This window comes from Sceloporus undulatus, chromosome 4 (genome assembly GCF_019175285.1).
Source record: "Sceloporus undulatus isolate JIND9_A2432 ecotype Alabama chromosome 4, SceUnd_v1.1, whole genome shotgun sequence".
Taxonomy (NCBI): domain Eukaryota; kingdom Metazoa; phylum Chordata; class Lepidosauria; order Squamata; family Phrynosomatidae; genus Sceloporus; species Sceloporus undulatus.
Window position 1 is genome coordinate 82,115,108 of NC_056525.1, and position 27,035 is coordinate 82,142,142.

General features: G+C 40.6%; 1 protein-coding gene and 1 long non-coding RNA gene across 2 annotated transcripts in view; one reads left to right on the plus strand and one right to left on the minus strand.

Moving 5' to 3' along the window:
• Nucleotides 1-16,553, plus strand: part of PODN (podocan) — a 33,212-nt gene extending 16,659 nt beyond the window's left edge. The window contains exons 5-10 of the mRNA XM_042465615.1: nucleotides 178-287; nucleotides 3,704-3,860; nucleotides 5,049-5,164; nucleotides 5,815-6,472; nucleotides 13,369-13,517; nucleotides 14,390-16,553. Of these exons, the coding sequence (XP_042321549.1) occupies nucleotides 178-287; nucleotides 3,704-3,860; nucleotides 5,049-5,164; nucleotides 5,815-6,472; nucleotides 13,369-13,517; nucleotides 14,390-14,570 (1,371 nt within the window). The 3' untranslated portion in view covers nucleotides 14,571-16,553. The remainder of the gene's footprint in view (nucleotides 1-177; nucleotides 288-3,703; nucleotides 3,861-5,048; nucleotides 5,165-5,814; nucleotides 6,473-13,368; nucleotides 13,518-14,389) is intronic.
• Nucleotides 155-11,863, minus strand: LOC121929744. The gene is made up of 3 exons (XR_006103731.1): nucleotides 11,749-11,863; nucleotides 11,242-11,333; nucleotides 155-282 (listed from the first exon to the last, which is right to left on the minus strand). It is a non-coding gene; the product is annotated as an uncharacterized LOC121929744 (long non-coding RNA).
• Nucleotides 16,554-27,035: the final 10,482 nt, after the last annotated feature.

Sequence of the window (27,035 nt, forward strand, 5' to 3'; positions counted from 1 at the left end):
ACATTCTTATTGTGAAAAAGCTCTGCTCTAGGGGACCTTTATGAGGTGATGACATGTGCATTTCCGCACAGAAACAATTTTCTGTTGCAAAGCTTGAGAATAGTGGTGGTAGCCTGAAGTGTTTGTGTCTCAGACAGTGATCTCCTCCTCTGGCATCACATTGTACTTCTTTTCCAGCTCACAGTGGCTCCAAAATTCCTCCCGAGGACTTTGATCAGTGCAGATTTCGCAGCCAACAATCTCACAAAGATTTATGATCTCACATTTGGACAGAAGCCAAACCTGAGGTAAAGAATAGGATTAAGAAGCAAAGGGAGAAAAAATGTATTACTCTTCTTGTGGTGGATAAGGAAAAAGTGATTGTTTAATAAACCACTTGTAGCCTACCAATAATATTCTGAGGAAGGGAATTGTTTGTCTTAGGCGTGATTCAGATCAGTGCATACGGGTGCCTTTTGTTTGGTGTCGCTTGCTTTCATGCAGATAACCACCATACCGGAAGGCTATCAAAATATACTGTATGTCTATTATGCAAGTCATAAATGTGTCTTATTGGCTATGCAATCTGTCGTTCATAGGAAAGACTGTTCTTAGCATCTGTTTTAGCTTCACTCAAACATATGCATGATGATACTTCATTAGCTGCAATAAGAAAAGGCTATATTGTCATGCACATCCCACTTCTCTGAATGGTGAAAAACGTTGGTTCACTCAGAAAGGAGGTCACTGGCAGCTTATTGGTACTTTTTGATATATGCATATATTTAAAAATATTTAAACAATAATCTCTTGACCCCACAAACTCACCTTTTTTCAGCAGCAGTCCCCTGAACCCAATGACATCAGTAACAGTGCGGGGAGTGTTGACCTAACTGGGTAACACCCCAGAAGAGGAGTGACACCTAATCCGACTCTCCTCTCACTGCACTCCTCCCAGCTTTGCTATGGCAGTGGAGGCATCCACAAAGAGATCTCTGTCACCACAGCAAAGGAGAGGTCCAAACACCCCTCTCCTGGCTTTGCCATAGTGATGGAGACCTCCTCATGAGGAGACCTCTGCAACCATGGTGAAGGAGAGGGCCATCTCCACCCCCTGCACTGGGTGACATATGGGATGGGGATAACACTGGCCAAACCCAGCTATTTTCTGGTTGATGGAGAGCAAGGGAGAGTAGCAGACAAGTGTCCAGCTATTTTTCTGGACATGCTATAGCTGAAGATGCAATGACAGGCATCCACATGCATCTCTGGGATCCTCCAGAGATCATCCTGCAGATGATGACATTGTTCTGTGTCCAGCTATAGGAAAACAGTCTGCAACCCTCACAGATCTCCACCAACCAGGCACAATGGGCATGCCTCAATGAAATGTCCTTGCAGACTAAAACCAGCCCATGTGCCTCCAGCAATGCAGAATCAGATTAGCCTCAGGATGAGGCTATGGCATACATTGGACCTTGGTCTCCATGGAAGGGGATGTGAATTTAAGAAAAAAAAATAGCTGCTGATATACTGGTGTTAAACATCTCTTACCTGTGCACAGTGGTTCTGATCTGGGCAGGATTGTCTTCATTTACTTTGGAGTAAGAATAACATTCAGACTCTGTGTTCTGAAGCGAGCAAAGTGTTTTTTTTAAAAAAGTTGACCTCAAATATTGAAGAGCACCCAGTTGTTTCCCAGTGTAAATACTAAAAAGACTGCATTCTTCACTCATGAGTATTTGCTCTCCAGTTTTCCTTCATTAAGAGTGGAGTACTCAGAAAGATAAATAGTTGGCAGTGCAAAGTACTTGACAGATGCAAGACTATTTCAGTAAAAATCCAAGGGCTGTCTGCCTGGAGCAGATGGTGTCAGTGGGCTAACTGGAATAGCCCTAAGATAGCCATGGTTACTTAAAGGAGCCAAAACAGATGTCATGTCTGAACATGTGATATTAAACTAGATAAGACATCTGAAGAAGTGTGATTAAATAATTCCATAACTTTAAATGCAACACTGCCCCAATCACATAGCCAAAGAGGGTGCTTTTCTGCTTGTCAAAGTGAATGAAATGCATGAGTGAGAAGCCCCCTGCCTACCTCCCCACATCTTCATTTTCCAAACGCTTGTCTCCTCAGGAGACATCCAGTATTAGAAATGACATTGGCTGGACAAAAACACCAGGAATAGGTCCATGGATGGGTAATCTGGTGAGGGTTCAGTGGCCTTCACCCTTGCACTTATTGTGGTGCATCTACACAATAAAATAATGGAGTTTGCCACCACCTTAAGTGCTGTAACTCCATCCTATGGAATCATGGTACAGTATTTGTAGGTCTTTAACCAGAGTGCTGATGCCTCACAAAACTACAAACCCCAGGATTCTGTACCCATGTAGTTAACGGCTATGGTTGTTAAAAGTGGTGTCATATTGAATTATTTCTATGGCATAGATGCACCCTTGCTTGTTAAAACTGTGGCCTCTCTTTTTCTATGTGATGGCTCAGTTCCATGTTTACATAAGCTGCCACAGTCTTGTCTAGCCTCTTTTGTATGTTCACGTTGTTAAATCTACTATGTAATGATACTGGAATTTATTACACAGCCCTTTCCCATCCTTTCCTCCCAAGCTAGATGTAAGATGTAAACTTTAATATGCGTATTTTACGCACACCTCCATGCCCAGGCAGGAGCATCCTGTTCCCGATCATGGCATCCGTACTGCTGGACTTCTCCTGCACTTTTTGAAAGAATGGGATTTTCCCATTCTTTGCAAGGTGCAGGAGAACTTGGATCAGGTACGGGATGCCATGATGGGGAACGGGATGCCTCCTACCTGGGCATGGAGTTGTGCGATAAAATACGCATATTAAAGTTTACATCTTACATCTAGCTTGGGAGGAAAGGACGGGAAAAGGCTGTGGGATAATCTCCAATGATTACTACTGTAAAATAAGTACTATTGCAAAATAGTTACTAGTGTCAATGAAGAGTTCCTACCTATGAGATGAAGCTTGTAAAGGTGCATTAAATGTGAGAGCCAGCATGGTGTAGTGGTTTGAGTGTTGGACTATAACTCTGGAGATCAGAGTTTGATTCCCTGCTTGAGCATAAAAACCTACTGGGGTAAGTCATAGTCTCTCAGCCTCAGAGGGCAAGTCTTTGGGCAAGTCACACTCTTTCAGCCTCAGAGGATAGCAATGGCCAAGAGATAGCCTAGATCTCAAAGAGAGTTACTTTGATGCAGCTAATGGAAATGGAAATTTTATTACTGGGCTTTTACTAAGTGTTGTCCTTAGTCCAAAAAGTGGGGTGGCCCCTACTAGCATCAATTCTTACTCAAGATCATATCTTAAGCAAACATCTCAAACAAGATGCAGGTCTGTGACTCTGATACCATTACTTTTCTGTATGATATTTAATGACATTGCCTGATGAAGATGCCAGTGAACCTTGAAGGCTTGTGTATTGTACTTTGCACTTTTTGATTGGCTTCATAAAGGCATCACTGTAATGCTGTTTTTTCTTCAGGTTTTGTTATATTTTGCTCCATGGCAAACATGACTACCCCAAATAACTATATGTGAAAGTTGATATATACCTGATCAAGAGAGAAGCTTAAGATTCATTGTCAGACAGCTTCGTAGAATAATACCAAGGAGGGTGGTCTACACTGATTCCCATCTTAGTTTTGGTTTGTTTGTTTGTTATTCCTTTCTATAGGTCAGTGTATCTTCACAACAATAAACTTGAAGATGCTGGGTTACCAGAGAGCATGTTCAATGGCTCTGACAATGTGGAGGTCTTGATCATGTCCAGCAATTTTTTAAAATATGTCCCCAAGAATCTGCCACCAGCACTGTATAAGCTGCATCTAAAGGTAGGATGTTAGTTATTTCCCTTTGGATCAAACTGTCTCACCACCACCACCACCACCACCACCATTCAGAAGCTGGAGATTTTGCAGTGCTGACTCCTTCCCATCAATCTGTCAGTCTTTTATATTTATAGGCTTTTCTCTCCATGCCCAAGGATATTGCAGGAAACTCACAAAACAATAAAACCAGTAAATCCAATGGAAGCAGCAGTAAAATAACCAACACCAGGCAGCTAACAAGATATGTCAAACAGCATCTTCCACTCAACTGCGAACAAATAAATGTAACTGCTTGCTAAGGAGATTATCTCACACAAAATCCACACTGGGATAGCTGTGGGTTGTAAACATCAGCGATGGCTCTAATCGCAATGCCCAGTACTCGGGCAGTAGGCAGTAGGCAGTGTGATCAGATCCGTTGTTGACTGTTACAACTTGCGTCTATCCTGATGCAGATTTTGCATGTGATAATATCCTATGAGAATGCAGTTATGGAGTGGGCAGGCAGCTGTCCTTTGAAAGGACATTTCATGCTGTGAGTGCCAGGGCCAGTGAAGAATGTCTACATGTTGACATTTAGACATTTATCGTGACAATCCCCATAGCTCTACAAAAGTGAATCCAAAAATTCAGGCAGTTTTGCTAATCCACGTCAGCAAACCATGTCTAGCAGTTTTCCTCTTCTTTGTGAGCTGTCATTTTGTAAAGCTAATGGAACTTAATGGCTCATTCAAGCTCATTCTCACCAAAAACATTCTACATTACAATTGGAACAGAATGCAGTATTGTTGATGGGCAAATCCATTCGTCTCCCACACCCAAACTACTCACTAATATCAGATGGTAAACAGAAAGAAGTCTGAGCATGGTGTCTGGGTGGCAAAGGGTATTGCCCCTTGAAGGCTGTGTTCTTATGCTGGGGTTGTCGTCAGCCAAAAGAGATGGCTAGAGGTCAGGAAGAGCCTGGTTGTTGCTTTGCAAACAATTGTCAGAAAAGCCAGGAGACAGTCATTTTGTGCTACAGCTAGTCTTCACAATCTGTAAACTTAATAGGCAGTGTCTGCTTTGGCTTTCTCCAGGCAAAGCTCCTGCCACCTTAGAGAGCTTCCCCCTTGTACTTTGATAATGATAATTTTAGAACAGGCTTGTGCTCGGTTGTATGTGCTCTGCTTCCTATGCTTCTTGTGACAGAATAACAAGTTGGAGAAGATACCCAAAGGAGCATTCAGTGAGCTCTCAGGACTTCGAGAGCTGTATTTGCAGAACAACAAACTAACAAATGAGGGCATGGACAATGAAACCTTCTGGTGAGCTTCTCAATATTATTTAGTTAATGTCTGCTGTGTATAGTAGCAGCCAAAATTTTCTTTAGTCATACAAAAAGGAGTATGTACATGTTGTTAGGAATAAGCCTAATGAAGATATAGAAAGTCACTTCATCCCATCTCTTACCTCCTCACATGTTGCTGTTTGAACCTCCTGGAGAAGGATAAAAGCAGATTTGGAGTGAGTGTGTGGTTGTGGGTATCAGTATGTGTGAGAGAGGTTTCACCCTGTCCCATGTGTGGTACATTTAGTGATAAATGGAAAATCACTATCCCACCACTTACTTTATACCCAGACTGGTAAGCATGATTAGCAACCATGCAGATATCTGTTTTGTTCCTAGTACTATCTTTTAACTGGATATGGGAGAGACTTTGGAGATTAGATGTATAAAGCAACCTTTCCTTCAGAGTTTTATGTCTTCTGCTCTAAATAGTGTCCTATTATACTGCTTCTCACAGCTAACACATCATGTGACACTTTCGGGGTTAAATGAGTGGAAAATATATAGTCGGAGGCTAAATAGCCACATATTGTTCCACTGTCTTTTTTTAAAATCTGTCTGTCCATCTGTGTCCCTTCCTTCCTTCCTTCCTTCTAACTGGGAATGTTTCTTATTTGTTTTTTGAAGGAAACTGTCAAGTCTAGAGTACCTAGATTTGTCCAGCAATAATCTCTCCCACATCCCAAGTGGTTTACCTAGAAACATCGTCCTTCTCCACCTAGAGAAGAATGCAATTAAATCAATTGGCAAGGATGTCTTGACACAGATTAAGAACCTGGAATACCTGCTTCTTCATAATAACAAACTGAAGGCCCGCGGGATCCATCCACAGGCTTTTCAAGGTCTGAAGAAATTGCACACTGTCCATTTGTATAACAACCAGCTGGAAAAAATTCCTAGTGGGCTACCCAGACGGGTGAAAACTCTGATGATTCTTCATAACCAGATCTCAGAAATTAGCAGGAATGATTTTGCTACCACTTATTTTATGGAGGAATTAAACCTGAGTTACAACAAGATCACCAGCTCGCAGATTCATCGGGAGGCCTTCCGTAAGCTGAGGTTATTGAAGTCCTTGGATTTTTCAGGCAATAATCTGCAAACCATGCCTTATGGCTTCCCAAAGAACCTGCAAAGCTTAAAGCTAAAAGTGAATGAGATCAGCTCCATTCCCAGGGGTACCTTATCTGGAATGTCAAAGCTTCAAGAGCTGTATCTGAGTAACAACAAACTCAAAATCAGTTCAATTTATAGTGGATCATGGCGAGACCTCACCAGCCTCAAGGTACAATCACATTCCTAAAGGTCAAATTCAACCGTTAGATAAAGATTTATTTATTTATTTATTTATTGAATAGCAAGTCTTTCTCCCAATATGGGACCCAATAAGTTCATCCTAAAAGTTAAAACAATGGACAATAGGGGGGGAAATAGCACATCCCAACTAAAAGACTCTCTCCAATGGACACTTAACAGACAAAAGCCTAGGTAAAAAGAAAGGTCTTTATCTACGGGTGTCAAGAGAGCAGAGAGGGATCAATCTGGCCTCCTGTAGGAGGGAATTTCTCAGTCTGAGAGCTGCCATTGAGAAGGCCTGTGGTGCCTGTGATTTTTGATGGTGGAATTGAGAGAAAGCTCTCCCTCACAGATCTTGGGCAGGATCAAATCAGGAGATGAACACTCACCCACCCACCCCCGTTCTGGTGATGTCCTGTTCAGAGGATGCACAGCTCAAAACCCAGTTCTACTGGGAGCCATCCAGGTAGCATCTGGAATATTCAATACCAGAACCAGGGTATAACATGCTTAAAATAAATTAAAATAACCTACCCTTTACTGCAGATCTTCTGGGAAGATGCACAGCCATCCATTTCTGTGCACAGGCAACCGTCTGCATAGATGCACCACTGAGTTGCCCTGCACATCTGCCACTATCGCCAGTTACTCCCTCTGAGGTCAGAACTAGGTGCCCAACCGTGTGGTCATCTCTGGGTGTCTCCTTCTGACCTCAGTGCAACAGAGGACGCACCAGGCAGCTCAAAGGGGTGTCTGTGCAGATAGCTACCCTAGCACAGAAATGGAAGGCCAGGTAATGGGGGGAGGTCAGCTCAGCTCCAAGGCCAGAATACTCTGGGGTATCCTTGCCAGTGCAGACAAGGACACAGTCTTGCAGATGGTCTGAACCCACAGTGTATAAAGCTTTATAGCCCGCACTTTGAATTGTGCCTGGAAATGTACCACTAGCTGGTGAAGCCATTTCAACTAGGGAATTATATGTTCCCTGTTAACAGCCTTGCTCAGCAGTTTGGCCACAGCATTTTGGACTTGTAGTAGTTTTGCAAACAGATTCCAAAGGCAGTTGCAGTAATCTCATTTTTAGAACACATCCTCCCTCATGTGGTGAAAAATGTTTGCCATAGGCTGTGATTTCCTCATCACAGTAGTGTGCTTTATGTTGTGATTAGTCATTAGAAGGTAAACACTTGCCTAACTTGCAAGTCTGATTGCTCAACATGTCTCTGAGAAAATTCTGTTGGAGAGGGAGAAAAATGCTATTTCTAGGGAATAGGCATTTCCCTTAACCCAGGGCTAGCTGATGTTGGCCACATGTAAGTCCCCAAGACTCTTTTGTGGCCCACCAAATTTTAGGAAGCTGCTCCCAAATGGCTCATGGCATACGACAAAGCCTCCACTGGGTCACCATTTAGTTCTCTTTGGGACATTTTCAAGGGCCTTTTCACATTTTTAAGCTAGGCAAATTTTCCCCCCAAAATGGATAGTGGTCTAGTCATTTCCTGTTTGAAAACAGATCTGTTTCACCGTAAAAGTGACTCCCCACCCAATAAATTCAGATGCTTATTTTTGGACATGGGCAACTGGGGGCAAATAAATAGTTTGGACCCTCAAATTTAGGGGATAGGGAGAAAATTAGGTATGTTCATGTAGTCCTTCAGGGTCTTGAGTGAAACAACGTTTCTTTCCAATCCCTGCCTATTGTTTACCTCTGCCTTAATGTCTACCAGTAGTTTGAACCTCAGTTATATCAGTGTTATTATGTTGGCTGTTTTATATAAATGTAGCTATGAAAAAAAATAAATACCCTAACAAATTCTGTATCAAGGAAACCCTGCTTCAACAACTAGAATAGACTGCATAGTAAAGGAATTGTTCAAATGTGTTTAATATGAAAACACAGAGTGTAAAATGTTTTATTTTACTATAGAGCTTGAAAATTCAGAGCAATGGAAACCTAGGATCTAATAAGCAAAAATGAGAGAATTGTGGTATTTTTCTCAACAGAGACCTAGTGACAAAAATCAGAGAAATAATGAGGTTTGCTGAGATGTAAAAATGGATGGATGGGTGGATGGTTAAATGCTTATATGCAAATTACTTTTATTTTTCCAGTTTAGAAATTAAAATGTAGAAGAGGTTTGAGGCAATAAATTCAGTTACATTATTGGGCATACGTTTTCAGCTAAGCTTTTGAGTATTCATTGTCTTGTGTATTGTACATAAGCTACCTAGAGCAGGAATTCCAAAGTGATACCATCGTGGTGCTCCGCTAAAGAAATGGCACTACTCTAGAGAAATAGCTCTTGGAAGCTGTTGTGGAGTATATATATGGCTGGTGCCCTCTTGGAAGTGTTTCCCCTTTCTCATGTCTGTTTCCTATTGCTGCTGGAGAAGGAGGCCACCAAGCATTATGGTGGTGCTAGCAGTGGAGGAGGCAACAAAAGTGAGTCTGACATGGGATGGCATCCTGTTAGTGGCATACACATGTATAAGTAAAACGTATGCTTATGTATTTTTGGTTGATGCACACATTGATATTTCCTTCTTCTCTCCACACTAACTTACTGTACAGCCACTCCAACCTATTCCCATAGCCATTCTGTGCTTGGTAGAGAGTGGTCGGAGGAAGGGATTGGAGAAGCATCTGGCTATGTCCTTGTAGCCCAATGCGAAATGATTACAGCCTCCATTGAGATGCATTGGAATCCTCTATAGATCTCAGTGAAGGATGCAATCACTTCATGTCTGGCTACAGGGACATTGCCAGATGCTTCTCCAGTTTCCTCGCTCTATTGATCAGGAACAGAATGGCCAGGGTGGTGGTGGCTGCAGTATCTCTACAGTAAGTCCAGGGGTTGGTAAATAGCCAGCTGTAGCATAGTTCTGCATGTGGGATTACAATTTTACACTAAACCTTACAGATGCTGGCAATCATTTGCTATGTATTCTGAATGGGGAGAAAATTTCCTTTTCTGGGACATTATTAAACCATCAATTCGGCATCTTGACTGATTTCTTATCCTCCATGGAACATGTCTCCTTGTTGGTCAGTTCAGAAAACAAGGACCCATATGGAAAGGCTTTATTGAGAGTTGCTTCACGGTCATTAACTGTGTTCTACTATCAAGTTCTGAACCTGACGTTCCCTTGGGAGCATTAAAAAGCATTTGTCTTGCTTTCTGTAATGGAAATGAGGAGAGCTTTGAAGCGTGTGCACACACACACACACACACACACACACACATTTGATGCTGAAGATACTAATGTACAAATTGTTCATTTTTTTTAAAAGTACCTTGCCTGTCACCTTGCAAATGTTAGTAGTTATAAAATAGGCATACGTATTGTTATATATCTTGGATGAGAGAGGCTGGAAATGATAATTAAATGAATATGATTTTAAATATCTGTTACATCTTTCCTTCTGTAATTTTAAAATAACTTATCTTGGTACCAGCTGGGACAAATGCCAAAAGTGTTCAGATGGCATGGTCAAAGTGCTGCTTTGCTTTAAAACATGATTATGTGTGATTTCTTTTCCTTGTGGTGCAATAGTTAAATGCTAGTACTGCAGCCATTCACAGCCGCAAGGTTGTGAGTTCGATCTCAGACAGGGCTCCAAGGTCCACACAGCCTTGCATCCTTTTGTAGGTTGGTAAAATGAGTACTCAGCTTGTTGGGGGGCAATTAGCTTACACATTGTAAACTGCTTAGGGAGTACTTAAGTGCACTGATCAGTGGTATAGAAATGTACTTGCTATTGCTAATGTTATTAAGCAAAATGTTGAAAAGGATTTTTGGTTTTGTTTTATTTTTAGAGACAGACAGACAGACAGAGAGCTTAACCTCCTGCCTGGTTCTTCAGCCTGCTATTTCTTCCCATAATCGGTCTTTTCACATATTAGCCTTTGATGACCTGAATCCCTAGTGATTGTTTTTTTTAAAAAATTAATTAACTAAAAGTTTGTTATCATCTTCTTCTGAGTATAGAAGTGGCTCTATGGAAGAGTCATAGCTTGATGGCAGAACACATGCTGCAGTTTGCAGATTCAGCACTTGGCATCATCAAGGGAGGGCTGGAAAGATCCCTGCTAGAAATGATACAGAGCCATTGTTGGTCAGTGAGACCAAAGTGGAGAGCTGTGATCCTCTGGATGTTAGCAGAATGCAGCTTTGATGACCTCTGATAATTGGCCAAGCTGGCTATGAATGTTTCCAATAGGGGTCCCAGGTCCCAAACCTTCGTTTTAGGGCCTTTCCCCCTCTTCTCCAGTTCTTAGGATTAGGATGAGGAATCTCAGGGCAAGAATGTTGTCTTGAAAAGTGTGTGTATTTTCCCCTTGTCACACTGACGTTTTAAAAAATGACATACTCTGTGTAATTGTGGCTAAAGCTTAAGGTATTTTGCTTGGTGACATCACTGGGGGCTACTCTTTCTAACATCAAATTTATAACATCACCAAGTCCTGCACCTGTGGCATCCCAAAGCAGGGTGGTGGTGCTCATCCTTCGTATTTTGGTCCTGAAATTTCAGAGCCAAGGATAGCAACCCTAGTTACAAAGTAGAAGCCAGCAATGTCTGGAAGACAGTGGACTAATTTTCAGACTCAATACATTCAATTTTTTTCATAAATTTCAGGCTAATATCCAAAGTGTAATTGCACCCACGGAAGCAGCTTCGATAAGCAAAAGTGGTGGAGGGATACCCCTTCTTCCTGCAGCCCCCTGTGTACCAAAATAACCCCAAAACAAACAAACCTGCTTTAGAAGGCTGGGAAACTTTCAGGAATAGGTTTTGGTGTGGGCCGGGCTGGCAACATTAAAATCCCAAGGCTACAGCAAACATCATTCTGGATTTAGGCATATAAACATAAACAAATGATGGAAGAGCAATAAAAAAATTACTTAATAAAATGTACAATATCTATATCATATTTGTCTTCAAAACAGAATTAAAATAATGAAAATAACCTATATTCACTTAGGAGTAAGTTCTCTTGACTTCATACTTACTTACAAAAAACATGTTTGTTACTTCTGTAATATTACTTTTGTGCATGTATATAATCATCATCATCATCATTATTATCATCTTTATTTTTACCCTGCCTCTCTGTCAAAAGACAATAGAGGCAGCTTCCAATTAAAAGAATCCATAAAAGACCCAATATCTCAGTTCTTCTCTCCCTCCCTTAAAACATGAATTAAACAGATTAACCATTAAAATAATCCATTAAAATAGACAATACATCAACTGTAGTTCACCTGAACTGTTTGATCAGTAATGGCAGGAGTGGTACTGTAGAAAAGCAGAGAGAGACAGAAGGGGAATACAACTTTTGCCTTGGAGAAAATTTCAAAATCACCAGCAAAAATAAACAAGCTTCCACTGCAGAGGAAAAAGGGAACATCACCAGGCAATAGGCCAGTCCTTTCCCTCTGTCCAAAATCTCGATGTCCAAAGTGTCGAGCACCAAATGCCAAATTCTATAATGCTGCACATTTAAACAACAACCAGAGCCACCACTGTTTTCATTCAGCTGATCAGGCTGCCAGAAAGAACTTAGAAAAAGTAGGGGCCAAGAGGAAGACAGTTGTAGTGAAGCCAACCAAAAAAAGCAAGCTGGGACTTCAGTTCACTCAGCCATCCAACTACAACTCAGCTCTGTGGCCACATTTCAGTACACACATCAAACATGTGATAACAGTCTTGCTAACATGGTTGTAAAGAAGGCAGCAGTTGAACAGATCAGAAGATGATAATGGGAGATGTGCTAAAATAATGGTGTAGGGAAGGCAAGAGGGTAGTTAAAAAGAAATGAATAGGCCAAAGGAATGGAGAGAAGGAGAAAGCAAGGGCCAGGGGAAACAAGACTGGCTCAGAGCCAGTTGGGAAGAGGTGAATGTTTTCATTTTCTTGTACTGTATGGCAGGAACGTAGCTAGAATTTTAGGAAGGGGGGGGTCCAGACTAAGTGCCACCATTATAATGGGGCTTGAGTGTGGCGGCTCAGCAGCACACACCATTCATTTTTCTAATGGAAGGGGGGGCGGACCCCAAGAACCCCCCCTTGGCTACGTCCCTGTGTATGGACACATTTTCATACATACACTCACCATTTTGTGGGCATTTAACTAGTGGGATATAGTGAACATGGCCTGTATGTACAGTGTGACATATTTCTGAGCAGACACGTAGCTGTTAGTTCCATCCTTTCTACACAAACTGCAGGTCTCTCATTGCACTAAAAATCTATAAAAGTAGTCTAGTCCCTTTAGAAGCATAAAAGATAGTTCCTTTCCATCAGGGATGTCATTAGAGGGGTGCAGAGATGCAGCAGCACCAAGTGAAACACTAAGTGGATGTGACACCATTGGTCCCCCAAAATCTGCCTTTGGGCAGAAATGGGCTGTTTGTGGCATTTGCCTGGGTCCCTTTTAAATGCTGGAGCTCAGCAAAAAAAATGGTGTGAGTGGGGCAAGGCTCAGTGGGAGGAAAAATAAGTGGTCCCAGGTTTGTTTGTTTTTCTTTCCATTTTTCATTTTTAAAAATCCTTTTAAAAAATTCTTTCAAAACATCACATCTTCCCAAATTTGTACATGTAAATATATTTAGGCTGTGTGTGCGATACTGTAATTTAAAGGTATGAGTTTAATTTCTCTAGTTGTTTATGTTACAATTATTGCCATTAGATTCGATGATGTATGGAAATTACGATTTATGAGTAACATTAATACAAAAAAATCACTGGTTTCTGTATGGTGTGCTATGGGAGGGGATTAATGGGGGGGTGACACCCTAAGTTTCCGGACTAGGTGATGCCAACCCTAGTGTTTTCTGTGAAGTGTTTCACCAAATGCTCTGCCTGCTGTCCTTCTTTTGCAGACTTTAGATATGGCTGGCAACCAGTTGACTTCCATTCCTTCTGATTTGCCAGAATCCTTGGAATATCTTTACCTCCAGAACAATAGGATCACCACTGTGCCAGAGGATGCCTTTGAATCCACACCCAACATAAAAGGAATCTATCTCAGGTTTGTAGCCCAGGAAAAAGATAATTGTTTCTCTGAAGTGCCTCCCATATAGGCCCAGATTCAAATAACTCTTTGGTATGCCTCAGAGATTGGGCACACCCAGTAGGATTTGTTCCATTTTAATTAAAATGAACACTGGAATCTTACCACCTCATAATATATAATAAATTGTCTTGGAAAGTTCTCTGAAGTTTCAAATGTAGTTGGTGTGGTTTCGAGAAAAGCAAATACACAGCCCAATGGGCATAATGTAGTTATTGGACTCTAGCCACAGTGATTCATAGGTAACCACACTGCATCAAAGTACTGGTTCCCTGTATTCTACCCATTCCAAGTGATGGCCATTGCTAACTGAGAAACAGTTTGGATAGCATAATGTCTTCAGTTAATCCTGTGAAAAAACACTGGCCACTCTTACACTACAAGTAGAAAGTATTTTTTTCCGTCAGGTGATATAATGGGCATTTTGCACTCTCTGAATGCATATCAATGAATGAATGAATGAATGAATGAGTACTTGTGAAGACATATAAAGAGTAAATTATACTTGGGTGTGATCAAACAACATGGAAGTACTGTATGTACAAATCCTTCTGTATGCAGCCAGAAATCTCTGAGTGTACTAAGAAAGTTGTGAATGCAGAAAATTCTTAAGGATAGAAATGAGATTAATAGATATATTATTGATATAAACAGAAATGACATTCCTTCTCCCTTTTGAGGGCCATTACATGTATACAGAGTCCTCTTCTTGGACCAGAGTCTACAAGATCTCAAGAAGAACAGCAGGATTTGCAAATAATCTCACATTTGCTTTTAATAACCCCAAATATTTAGATTTTACACCAAATAATTCGTTATAAATCTTGCAGGTTTAACAAGATTGCATTCAATGCTGTAAAGGAAACCACCTTTCAAAGACTGAAGCATCTGCAAGTTCTGGACATTGAAGGAAATTTTGAATTCAGTGATCCTTGGAAGAATGGCGATCATTCTGAGGAAGACATGGAGGAGGAGGAAGAAGAGGGAGAACAGGAGCTGGAGGAAAAATGAATTGAATCATGCATATTATATGGTAGAGGATTACCTTAAATGATTTTCTAAGGGGATATGACTACACTGTCTCTTTCCTTGACCCAATCTCCTGTGGCAAAAATCTCTTTCTGACCCAATCCTATGAGTGGATAAGTTAGCAAATAAATCTCTATAAATGGACATAAATCTGGCAATATTACAAGATGATCAGGATGACACAGGGATGACAATGTTTTTGCCAACACAGTACTGTCAATTCTATCATGGCTTTCTGGCAAAACATAGATAACTCCTATTATGCACATCATGCCATATGTTGGTTGTGCATTGCTTGTGATGACACCAGTTTCCATTTTGGATTTTGTATCACATATATGTACAATTAACCAAGCTGTGGATCCTCTATGGTAATGTTTATGGTGCAGTGAAAGCAGCTTCCTGTGCATTGTACACTGTCTGTATTTGTGAAGGCACATAAAGACGTATTTTTCTCTAGCTACTTTCCAACATAGGAAGCTGCTTTATATTGACAGTCCCTCTAGCTGTGTCTCATTCACAGCATGCTGACTGACAGTGGCTGTAAGGTTTCAGACTGGTGGGAAATGAGAGCCTTTCCAACCTCTAACTGTGGATGCCAAAGACTGAACCTGGGATCTTCTTCTCTGTGTAAAGCACAGAGTTTTCCTCCAGTCTCCAAGACTGCAAATGAGCTACAGCTCATCCCCAATCTTTAACACTTCCTTTCTCCAAAGGCCTGTAAAAAACAGGATATGGATATTCTTTGAAAGATAACTCTGACACCCATTCTGTGAATGCGCAAGGGCTCCTTTGGTGGGAAGCTTTTTAAAATGGGAAAATACCGATACTAAATTGTTTTGCTTATAGATTATCCTTCTTGCCCATCTTGGATTATGGGGGTAGGGCAGAATTCATAAAATACAAATACTTACATTATTAGCCTGATCTGCCTTAAATTCTGATCCCTTGCTTAATAGCACTTAGATTGAGGGTCTCCAGAATCAAAAAGAAATTAGGTGGGATAAAAATTTAAAGAGTACATACATGAAACTCTGATTTCATGTCTTGCAGGCACTATTTCAGTCAAACAGCTTGTATCCCCATGTTTATGTATCTACCTATATCTATCTGTATGTCTATAGTTATACAGAGAGCCCTTAACGGAAAGTGCAACAAATTATGTGATTGGTTTCTGTGACGGTTGCTGAGGCCAGTTAGTTTGCTAATACTGTACTGTATAAGAAGGAAGAGATCTTCAAATGTTATTATGGACCTTCTACTTCATTTTCTCCAAGTATTTTCTGAATCGTCAAGACTGGTGTGGAATCTACAAAAGCTGGCTTTTGTTTCCTTTCTACTTCTTCCATCGTTTTCATCTACAAACAACAATGAGACTCTTTAAAGTGAATACCCCAGAACAGAACTATAGGGTCACCAACATTTAATGAACCACTGCATTCAGATGGGAACACCATCGGGTGACAGTTACTGACCAGCACATGGGGCGCTTCTGCCCCCTTTTTGCTTATGTTCAATATGTATATTTGGATTTTTTTAAAAGTCATATTACGGCTGGACCCCATTTATAATTTATCCTAGTTCCCAAAGCCTGCAGTCTGCATCCACCTTTATGAAGGTTTAAAATAGCAAATTATTGTGTTTTGTGAAAATTAAAATATATTTTTGCTTTTTGTCAGACCTGTATGTGTGTATACATGTATGTATGCGCAAATGTGTAGGGTGTTTGCTAATACCCTTTGGAAGGAAGATCCTCATAATAATATGATGAAATCATAATGGAAATGTAATGTGAAAAGTGCTACTGTTTCTTCCAATACAGTAATTGGCTGGAGATGTAACATGATTTTGAAGAGGAGGGAAAAGTGATTTGAAATTTACTTTCCGTAGGATATACATACATTTATTTTGTCCTATTGATGTCTCTGATCAAACAGATGATGCCAGGATTTGTTATTTTTTTAACAATTCAAAAACTCTAAAAACCTGCTTTCAGCAGAAAGAAGTCAGATAAATGTATATGTTGAAAAAACTGTCATTCCTCTTTAGACTTTCCTCTTTTAGCTCTTTGAAAATCATTCTTTTGAGAGGATTTTGGCATTCAAAACTTTTTTTGAGTAGGGCTGAATGCCAAAAGGCCAGGAAAAAGAGACCATGGAGTCAGATACATTTGTTCTGCATGAAAAGTATTGTGACTTAAAAGAGAGTGGATTTGGGGATGGGAAGGAAGGCATTGCCCCCAAATAGGATTTTTTTCTATTCCTAATTAAATGTTCCTTCACTTTCCAGTTTTATAATATTGCAATAACTTAAAACTTTAGTTCAGTATTTAGAAATAAGGTTAGGCATCCAAAGAAAAGGTATAAGTGGAGTGACCAAGGAAACAGCAAATATAAGAGTTCTCAGTGTGAAAGATTTTCAATGTCTCACTTCCTGTAATGCTTAAAATATGTGGGAACTGAAGGACAATTTCATGGAGGGTGGTAGAATTCTTAGTTCTGGGACTATGCCCTCATCTCCTCACCACATCCATAGTTAACACCCTTTCTTCCAAACATAAACACATTCTGCAAAACATCAGCAACAAGGGTGGTCAGTTATGTTCTGCCAACAAAGAAAAAAGGCACCATCAAAAGAAGAGAACACCAATTTGCTTAAAATGTGTCTATGCTAATTTTTATGTAGATATGCAAGCTAGGAAATACATATTTGCTAGGGTTTGGGGTAAAGGCCCCCCGTGATGGTGAAAACACCACAAACCCCCCCCCCCCCATTCTTTTTACTTGAGAGAACACCCCTCTAGGAATCTCCAGGTTCTCCAGTGCAACTCTATGGTCAACATCTTCCAGAAGCTGGTCATAGAATCATGCTGGAGGACCTACAAATGCCTAGAGGAGTGTTTTGTCTAGGAACATCTAGCATAACTCTATGGTCAGCTTGGGGCAGAAGGTGCTGGAGGATCTAGAGATTCCTAGAGAGAATATATTAATCAAAACCACAAACAATCAAAGCTGCAAAAGTGGAGAGCCAACTGTAGTTACTCTAGTTACACAGAAATACAGTGTATCTCACTGTGGCAGAGAACACAGTGGAGATTATCACATACAGACCAGTTAGGGACAGGGACTGCTCCCTGTCCTTATCCCATCCTTAACCCATCTGTGACTGCAATAGCTCGAAAAGCTTTCAAATTGTAGGGCTAATCCCGCCATTAACCCATCATTAAGCAGTATTACAATAACACTAACTTCTGTTAATGCAAAATGCTGGCCAATGTCGCTTTAATGACAGGTTAATGTTGGGATCTGCACAATGTCATCTGAAAGTCTTTTTGCGCAATCGCAGTCAATCACACTTTTCGGATGGGTTAATGACAGGATTTGCTCTACGTCATCTGAAAGTCCTTTCTGTAATCGTGTAGGAAGGATGGGACAGGAACGAGACAAGGACGGGATAACCCTCATGTGATAATCTCCAGTGACTGGGTGACTTGTAGTCTGTCTCATACGTGCTAACTGCTGATGGGGCCACTATTTTTTTCCTTCTTATGATTACTGTATCATTAAAATTAGACCTGGGTTAGATATCCTCTAAACAGAGGACCACATTGCAAAATAACACACTTGGCCACCCTCCCAGCAAAGAGGCAGTCTTGTTAAGCACTCATCTTACAATGATTGTTTCAAGTTTTCCAGTTATAGTTCTTTGACTACAATATTGTGGAAACCAGCTTTTTACACTTGGCAGTTGCTCCTTTTTGCTTCTCCATGTCATTTGAAGTTCTTCTGCAAAGTTCTTGCTTATTTGTAAATGGCTTTTTATTAGCTCCCCTCCCTCCGCCACCCTTGTTCTAGAACAAACTAACTTTTTACTTTGATTTATATGTAAGCTGCACTGTTTCTATCGTGGCTTAGTAAGGACTTTGGAACATCTGGAACAGTTGTGAGCCAAACAGAGATGTTTCTAACTGTAAACCAGCAGGGAAAACACCTGATAAAAATCCATGCCAGTCAAAGCTGCCAAGAAATCTTGACATTAGCATGGCTGTCAACTTCCTTCCCAAACTGGGCCTCTCCAAAAGATTGTATCATTGCACAATACAAATGCAGCTGCTGCTGTTGACCAAAGGGGCCAGGATTGTGGTGGGAGGGAGAGGGGACCAATTTAGGCATCTTTCACCAAGATAAGGTCTCTGTTACAGAAATGCCACGTATTTCTTCACTATCTAACACCACCATTTAGTGTGGTAAATGTGATACCTTCTTACAGTTAGGCAGACTTGTCTTTTTTGCTTTCGTATTTGCGCTATCCCCACTGTGCTATTTAAAACTTTTGATTCATATTATTTCCTTTCAACATCAGAGAGACACATAATCAAGGGAACTTTAGTACAGTGGTGAGATTCTAGCTTGTTACTCCTTGAAGAAAGAAAAAAATCACATTAATGTTGGACAGAAGAAAACATACCTCTGTTGTTGCCATGTGCTTTCAAGCTGACACTGACTTATGGTGACCCTCTCATAGCATTTTCTTGGCAACATTTATTCAAAGGATGCTTGTCCTTACATTCCTCTAAAGCTGAGGACTGTGTGACTTACCAAACCTCATCTTGCCCAAGGCTAGTACTGAGTGGGAATTAGAATCACAGTCTTTGGGAGCCCAACATTTAAACTCCTACACCACACTGGCTAAGCTGTATATAGGAGTATAAGCATATTAGAAGTACATAAAATTAGTTCCACTTAGATTTATGGTGTAGTTCATGACATTATTTGGGGGGCATTGGGGTGGGGGTTGTTTTTGTTTTGCTTTGACTTTTCAATCTTGTTCCTCTTCCATGCAAATTTCTCCATGTGGGGTCCACGATGGACTCTTGTTCTTTGAAGGTCTTTAAACAGAGGTTGGATGGCCATTTTTCAAGAGTGCTTTAGTTGTATATTCCTGCATGGCACGGATTGGCTAAGCCTTATACTCCCTTCCAAGGCTATTATTCTATGATCTTTCAAAGAACTAGTAAGTTCAGATGCTAGAATGCTGCTGCCATGGCACCAATAGGAGAAATTGAAATGTATCTGCCATTGTCCCATAATGCCTCTATTTCTGGCATTGTCTCAGTAAGGTGGCCACAAATTCTATTAACCTTATCACATGAGGCACTTACCGCACTGGAATCATGGCCCAAATACTTCAGAAGCGTGGAGGTGGGATCGCTGGTCACGCTTCTCCAACGTCACAAGCGTGTCCCACTTTTCTCTCATCAACGAATCATTCACGGAGCAGCCATTTCTGTAATAACACGATCTTCCGTTATGCAAAAAATGTCTGCTCTGTGAACACTTTGACAACAGAAGAACAGCGAAATGCCTCAATGACGTTTGAAAAACGCGACCAGCGATCCAACCTCCGTGCTTCTGAAGTGCTTGGGCCATGATTCCAGTGCAGTAAGTGTCTCGTGTGATAAGGTCCTATGTTAGAAAACTATCCACATTCTGTATTTGAGGGCCTGTTTCATTCAAGGCCAGTTTGAAGACACAGAATCATAGGAAGTTAGAACAGTGATTTTCAACTTGCCCATGAACAGTTAGTACCTGGGCAGCAAATGGAGCAGGTACATCATTTACCAAATCACAGTCTTCTCCTCTTATGGTAAGATATTTTACATTTCTGTTATTTTCAAATTTGCATCCATATGTGAAAATTATTACAGTATTTTAAAATTATGTAAAACTTGACCTAGGCTCTACTTTCTCCAAGTTATAAGAGCAGCTTGTCTCTTCCTTCTTTTCAGTGATGGTGGAAACGAACCTACCACATATACTTGATTATGAAGAAATGTATGCCCAAAAATTGACCCTAAAATCTGGGGATCAACTTGTATATGGGTCAATACAGTCAACAAGGGTTGAGATCGACTGGAGAGCAGTTAACAACAACAATCAGTAATATTGCTCATAAAGGTCCTTTATATAGCTGCCCCAATGCCCCACTCTCTGTGCCTCGGCAGTGATTTCTGAAAGAGCAGCAAGGCATGAGTTTGAGTGTGTATGTGTGTGTGTAGTGATACCCTTCTCAATCTGATCTCCAAACCTTTCCTCCTCCTCCTCCTCCTCCTCCTTGCATTTCCCCATTTTCCCTCCATTTGCAGCCCACATTCCAAACCTTCCTTCCTCCTCCTCCTCCTCTTCCTCCTCCTCCTCCTTGCTTTTCCTCTGAAGACCAAGCTTCTCTTTTCCCCCCTCCACTTCCAACCTGATCTTAAAATCTTCTGCCTCCTGAATTCTACCCTCGACTTATCCACGGTTTATATCAAAATCCATTATTTTGGCCCTAAAAACTTTGCTCAACTTATACATGATGTCAACTTGTACACAAGTATATATGGTAACTACTGTATATACTTGTGTACAAGTTTAGAAATTTTCATCTAAAAACTGACCTCCAAAAACAGAGTTGAATTATCCATGGGTCACTATAAGTGCTGAGCTTTAATGCTCATTTTAAAAAAGGAACCATCTCCTGGTGAAAGGAAAGAGTGTAATCCTGGAAGCACTGATCCACGTCTATTCTTTCATCCAAACAACTGTGCCTGCTGGAATTTTCTAAGCTCTTTGGCACCTTTTCCCTTTGCTTTATCCTTTAGATCCTTTGTTACATGCCCCTATATTTTACTCTCGACTTAAAAAAATCCATAATTTTGGCCCCCCAAACCTGCCCTCGACTTCTACATGAGGTTGACATAGTATGCACACATGTACTAAATAGTACCAGTATACACACATATACTAAATAGGATAATAGGCAGCAAATTTTGGAGATTTTTACATGGGAAAAAGTGACGGGAGCATAGCGGGATGCTCCCATCTCTATCGTGCAATTGGGCAAAGATTATCAGATGCTGCAGCACAACGTTGCAACAATCGCATCATCATCCTGTGAATAAAAAGGAATTGTTCCATCACATTTTATTCACAGGACTTTCCCTTGAAGAAAAAGTGATGCTAGAATTCCTCTTTGTTCATGGGACAATGACGAAATTATCTCAACATCATGCACCGTCATCTTATAATCTTTGCCCAATTTCATGATAGTGACGGGAGCATCCCGCTATGCTCCCATCACTTTTGTCCATGTGAAAAGGCAGAAGGAAAAAATCACATTGAATCGGTTTTCTACAGTAATGAGACAACATGACTTACTAGAAAAGACAATAATGCTTGGTAAAGGGCAAAGCAGTCTGCAAATGGATTGATTCAATTAAGGAAACTATAGCCCTGAGCCTGCAAGACATGGATTCAGGGCAATTGATGACTGGGGTTCATGGAGGTCGCTCATTCAGAAACTTACTGTAAGTCAAAGTCAATCTGAAGGCAAATAATAACAACAACAAATGTACACGTATATACAAAGAAATCAGTTATGCAACATATAATCTCAGTTGCACAAAGAGTTCCACTGAAACCTCTTTAGACATATTACAGTGCAGCTGACAAAAGCCATTAAATAAATGGATAGCAAATGTCACAGGTCCATGGTGAAGTGCTTTGTAAACATACGAAGGTCTAGATTCTTAGACAATTGCATCTTGTACAACTGCAGATGATCCTAGGTTTTGCAATATTTCTAAGCAGATTTATTGGGTGCATTGTTACATGGAACTGTTGGAATGTTAGGAATTTATACTGGGAACATAATGCAGTCCAAGAAGGAAACAGAATATAAATCTGCTTGTGGTTTTGGTTGCTGTTAACACTGCATTATAATACTCAGTTAATTTTGTAAGCTTTATTGTTTTTACAAGTTTTGTTGTTGTTTTTAGAATTGGGCTCATCTTTAATTATGTGGAACTACACATCTCTTTTTCTGTCCTTGAGAATTCTCAGTTTTACGAGAGGTGCAGAATATGTTTTTTAAATGTTATTACTAGGGTAGGACACCTAACCTCACTAGCCCTTACTGTCATGTGAAAATCAACTCACTTTTGTGGGGTTTCTACACTTTCTGTTCAGGTTAATCCCTTACGTCATCTGCAACATTAAAATGCTGAAAAGCAATGTAACACATTCTCCCATCACCCTTGCTTTTTGTAGAATAAGATGAGATGGCAATAGTATGTGGTGATTTCTCGGCATTTTAATGTCATAAAGAATTCTTAACCTTAAGATCTGAGGGGTTTGTTTTTGTTTCTGAAGAGTGGGGACTGGAAGCACTGCACTGCATCTTCTGAGGAGCTACTGTCCCTGTGTTTTAATGGCTCCTGTCCTCCTTCTCCAGTCCATGGCAGAAGGTCTAGGCTTCAAAAATAAAGAAAGCATGTCTTGGTGCAGCCATCTATGTAAACTGTCTGGGTAACAGGCATAAGGTATTTTGCCAATTTTCCCCGCCAGAAATTTGAGTTGTTTCCTGAGGCAAAATGCACAGTTTACAGCAGGAGGAGGGGAACAAAATCCTGATTTTCTAGGCACATATGAGGAAAATAGAGTTGTTTTGAGTTAACTCACGATTGCTCAGGAACAGGAAGGGCAAAAGTTTTATATTCCTAAGAGTATGCAAAAGGAACTTGCAGCACCGTTGAGACAGATTACTATATGAAAGTTCTACATAGACCATGTCTACAAAAGCTAATGCTGCAAATTCTTTTACACAGTTAGTCTCAAAGATGCTGCAAGAAAATCCCTTTGCATACCGATATCCCTGAAGTCTATCCCTAAGTGTGTTCTGAAATCAATGAGATGTAAGCTGGCCATGACTTTCATTTATTTCAGTGGTTATGCTCAGGATGCTCATGATGCCTGGACTCAGGATGCTCTCATGGAGGGCTTACTTATTAGATTCCACCCATGCATCTTTCCATAATCAGCTGGTCCAGAATCAGTTCTGGCCTCACTTCCAACCCTTGCCTGGCTCTACTCTGTGACATCACCAGGACCTACCCATATGATCTCACAGGTTTCTCCTCCATCTCAGTATTTTAACCTGGCAGCTGAGGGAATTTGATGCTGCTAATCTGGAAGCCCTATTCCATTATTGTGTCTTGAGTTTACAAAGCAAGAGTGAAACTTGGTATGTATTATTAATGATAACTAAGGTGCATGGAGCTATCCTTAGTAGTGCCTTGCTAGACTAGATGGTGGGTTACCTGGTCCATCTTTCCTTGCAAGAATCATAGCATTCTTTGGGGAAAAAACACCCCAAAATCCAGAAGGCTCTTAAGGTAATAATTGATGGTGCACTGGAAGTTGACTAGTGGGCCATATTTTACCTTCTGATACCTCCTGACGAAGCACAAAAGACAACCGGCCCTATCTAGGTGTTACACCTCTTGCATCAAACCATGTGAACATGTGAAGGGAAAGGGTCTTTGCTTTAACATTTGTATATGTGAAGGCTTCCATACAACTGGGAACCCTGCACATATGCATTGTATATGTGGAACCAAGGTGGAAAGTGTAGTCTTGACACACATATCAGGGCTGGTTTAGTCCTGGGTCTTAAGTTCAGCTGATTTGCCATAATCATATTTGAAGAGAGCTAATCTCTATTAATATCAGACTACTAGCAAGACCAAGGAAAATCTGGAAGGCAGAGCAAGGAGTATTTTGATATTGGCAGGCTTGTGAATCTCAAAATTAAATTACTGTATACAGTTTGGTCTCTTAAGGATCATGTTTGTTATTTCTAAGAGCTTGTCTACACTGGCCAAATGAGGCAGTTTCCCTGCATCCTCACTGTGACCTGTCTTCACGACACAGGACCAGACCCCTGATTTGAGTGTGGACTGTCTTCATGATGTAAGGCTAGTTCCACACCAAATCCACCCATCCTCCTGTAAAGTTGTTTTAAACACTTACTATTTGCTTTGGATTTTTCAGGAAAACTCGGAGCACTCCATGATGATGGTGAGCAGCTGTCTACCCATGTGTCCCTGCTGTGTGGTTTGGTGCCACTGTTGCTGACATGAGGCGCTCCCTCTGAGGTCACAGCAAGGCACCCAGCTGTGTGATTGAAAGTGAGTGCCTCAGAGGGAGTGACTTGTGCCAGTGTCAGCGGCTCTCAGCAACACAGCGGGCACAGCTGCCTAGTGTCATTATGGAGTGTAGAAGTAACAGAGGGTTCCAGGGCCAAAATACTCCCAGAGAAGCTCAGAATATTCTGGACGGTATAGACAAGCCTTTAGTCTCTCACAACATCAAGCTTGTGGAAACTGAGATGGAGCCACCCAACTATCATAAAGACAATTTGTGAAATTTGTGAAATAGAGTTTAAACAAGTCCTCAGTGTGCTCTTACAGCTGGGTAGGATCCACACATTCCTTTTCTCCAAGTATTTCAGTTATCTCCTTGGAGAAAAGGAAAATTATAACACTACTGAAGTGATGTAGATACTGGAAATCCTCTAGGCATACATTCAAAGCTGCTGCTGAATCTATTTTATGCTTCCACTCAAATGGTGAATGTGAAACTTTGGTGCAAAGGCTCTCCGCTAATAAATTCTAGGAGTGTTACATCACTGATTTAACTGATCAGTTTTCTTCTGTTATTTCTTCCTATTAGTATTCTTCATGCCCGTTTTCCTTTCTGAATTCTAAGCCTGTTTTAGACAATGCTAATTGCTTTTTCTGTCAAGGAATAAGACTGAAGGAAATCTTTTCAAGTCAAAGCTATTTCCTTTCCATTGAGATATATGGTTTAATCCTATTCAAAATGATATTGTGATCTGCAGGTGGTTTGCTTTATATTATCTTCTGAGGGCTTTTCCCCTCTTTTGAAGAAATCATGAGAACCATAAGTTCTCAGTACAAAGCATCTACACATACTGCTTACATAATCAGCAGCCATGATGATATATTGTAGGAAAATGAGAAGTGTGACATATTTCTAAATCTGAGATTGAATTCATAGGTTGCCCTTTTCCACTCTGTGGAAGTATATTCTGTTGGGAACAGGCAAATAATAAACAGGTGCAAACTATTCAGTGTCAATTTGTTTTAGTCCCTAGTAATTTTTAAAAACTATAACCATTAAAATACTAAAAAAAAAGAAAAAAGAAAAAAGGCACCCATAAAAATAGACAATGAAATAGAGAAATCATTTCTTGAAAAAAAATTTCCACACCTTGCCTCTCCTCAGGCCATGACTGTTCTTCAGAAAGCCCTGTTCTGGCAGCGGTGGTGAGAGGAATCCTAATAAATAACTGGATGGTGAAGCCATCAAGGAGCATTGAAGATGTCTCCCTTACCACCAAAGGAAGAGCCATTCTACTGAAACTCATGTGGCAAATAACTCATGTGGTGTTGGAATATCTAGTGAGGTAAGCTTGCAGCTCTACAGTCGGGTAGCTGATCTCTTGACATACTGTGGCCCAAAACAGATGGGCCAAATAAACCAGTTTCTGGCCATATTTGAGGTGTAGTGTTTAGATGATGCATGCCCTGAGCGCAGCCAGAAACTGCTTTGAGGCCACATCTTTTACAAAGAACCAGGCCAAAGAGGAGCAATAAAATACTCTGGTCACTGCCAGTAAGTGGTGGCTCCGCCACCACACAGCCCCCTTTCCTTGGATTACTTTGCTTGTACAGTGGACCCTTGTTATACTCTGGGGTTTGGTTCCAAGATCCCCTGTGGATAACAAAATCCATGGATGTTCACATCCCATTAAGTATAATGACATAGCAAAATGGTGTGTATGTGAAAGAAAAATGAATTTAATGTTTAGACTTCTGTCTCATCCCCAAGGTATCTCATTATGTATATGTAAATATTCCAAAATCTGAAAATATCCAAAATGCTTCTAGTAACAAGCACTTTGGATAAGGGAGAATCAACTTGTACTTCAAAAGTAATAAATCAGCTCTTCCCACTGGTGCACAGACAACCACATTTCACAATGGCATGTTTATTAAAAAAATATTTTCCACTGAAAACACTGGTAATAAATACATGGTTGGTAGACCTGTTAATACTGGGGAATTATTTTAGAATTTAAGGATTCAAGAGAGGAAGATAGGAGAGAGTAAGAGAACAAGAACTCTCAAATAGCTCACCCATTTGCATTTGTGAGTATGTGTGCAGAGAAAATAAAAGCCAGCAGCCACAATAAATTCCAACAAAACACAAATAGAGTTGGCTTGAATATGGTAGATGATACCATAATCATATAACTGTTTTCCACAGCTTTGTGTCTTTTGCTCACACTGTATGATAGAAAACTCTCTTTCTCTCTCCAGTGAAGAAATAAGGCAGGGGTGAGAGAATAGCAGATTGCTAATGTACTGAGTGATTAGCAAAAGTAAAAAAATGGAAGGTAGGAGAAAGGGGAGAAAACAGAATGCACAGAGAAATGCAGAACTATGCTGAAGTCAAGTGCAAACTGAACAGAAAGTCATCTTCCATGACCCATGCTCCTCCTGCAAAACGGTCACTGAACAGAAGAATAACTTTCAGGTACAGA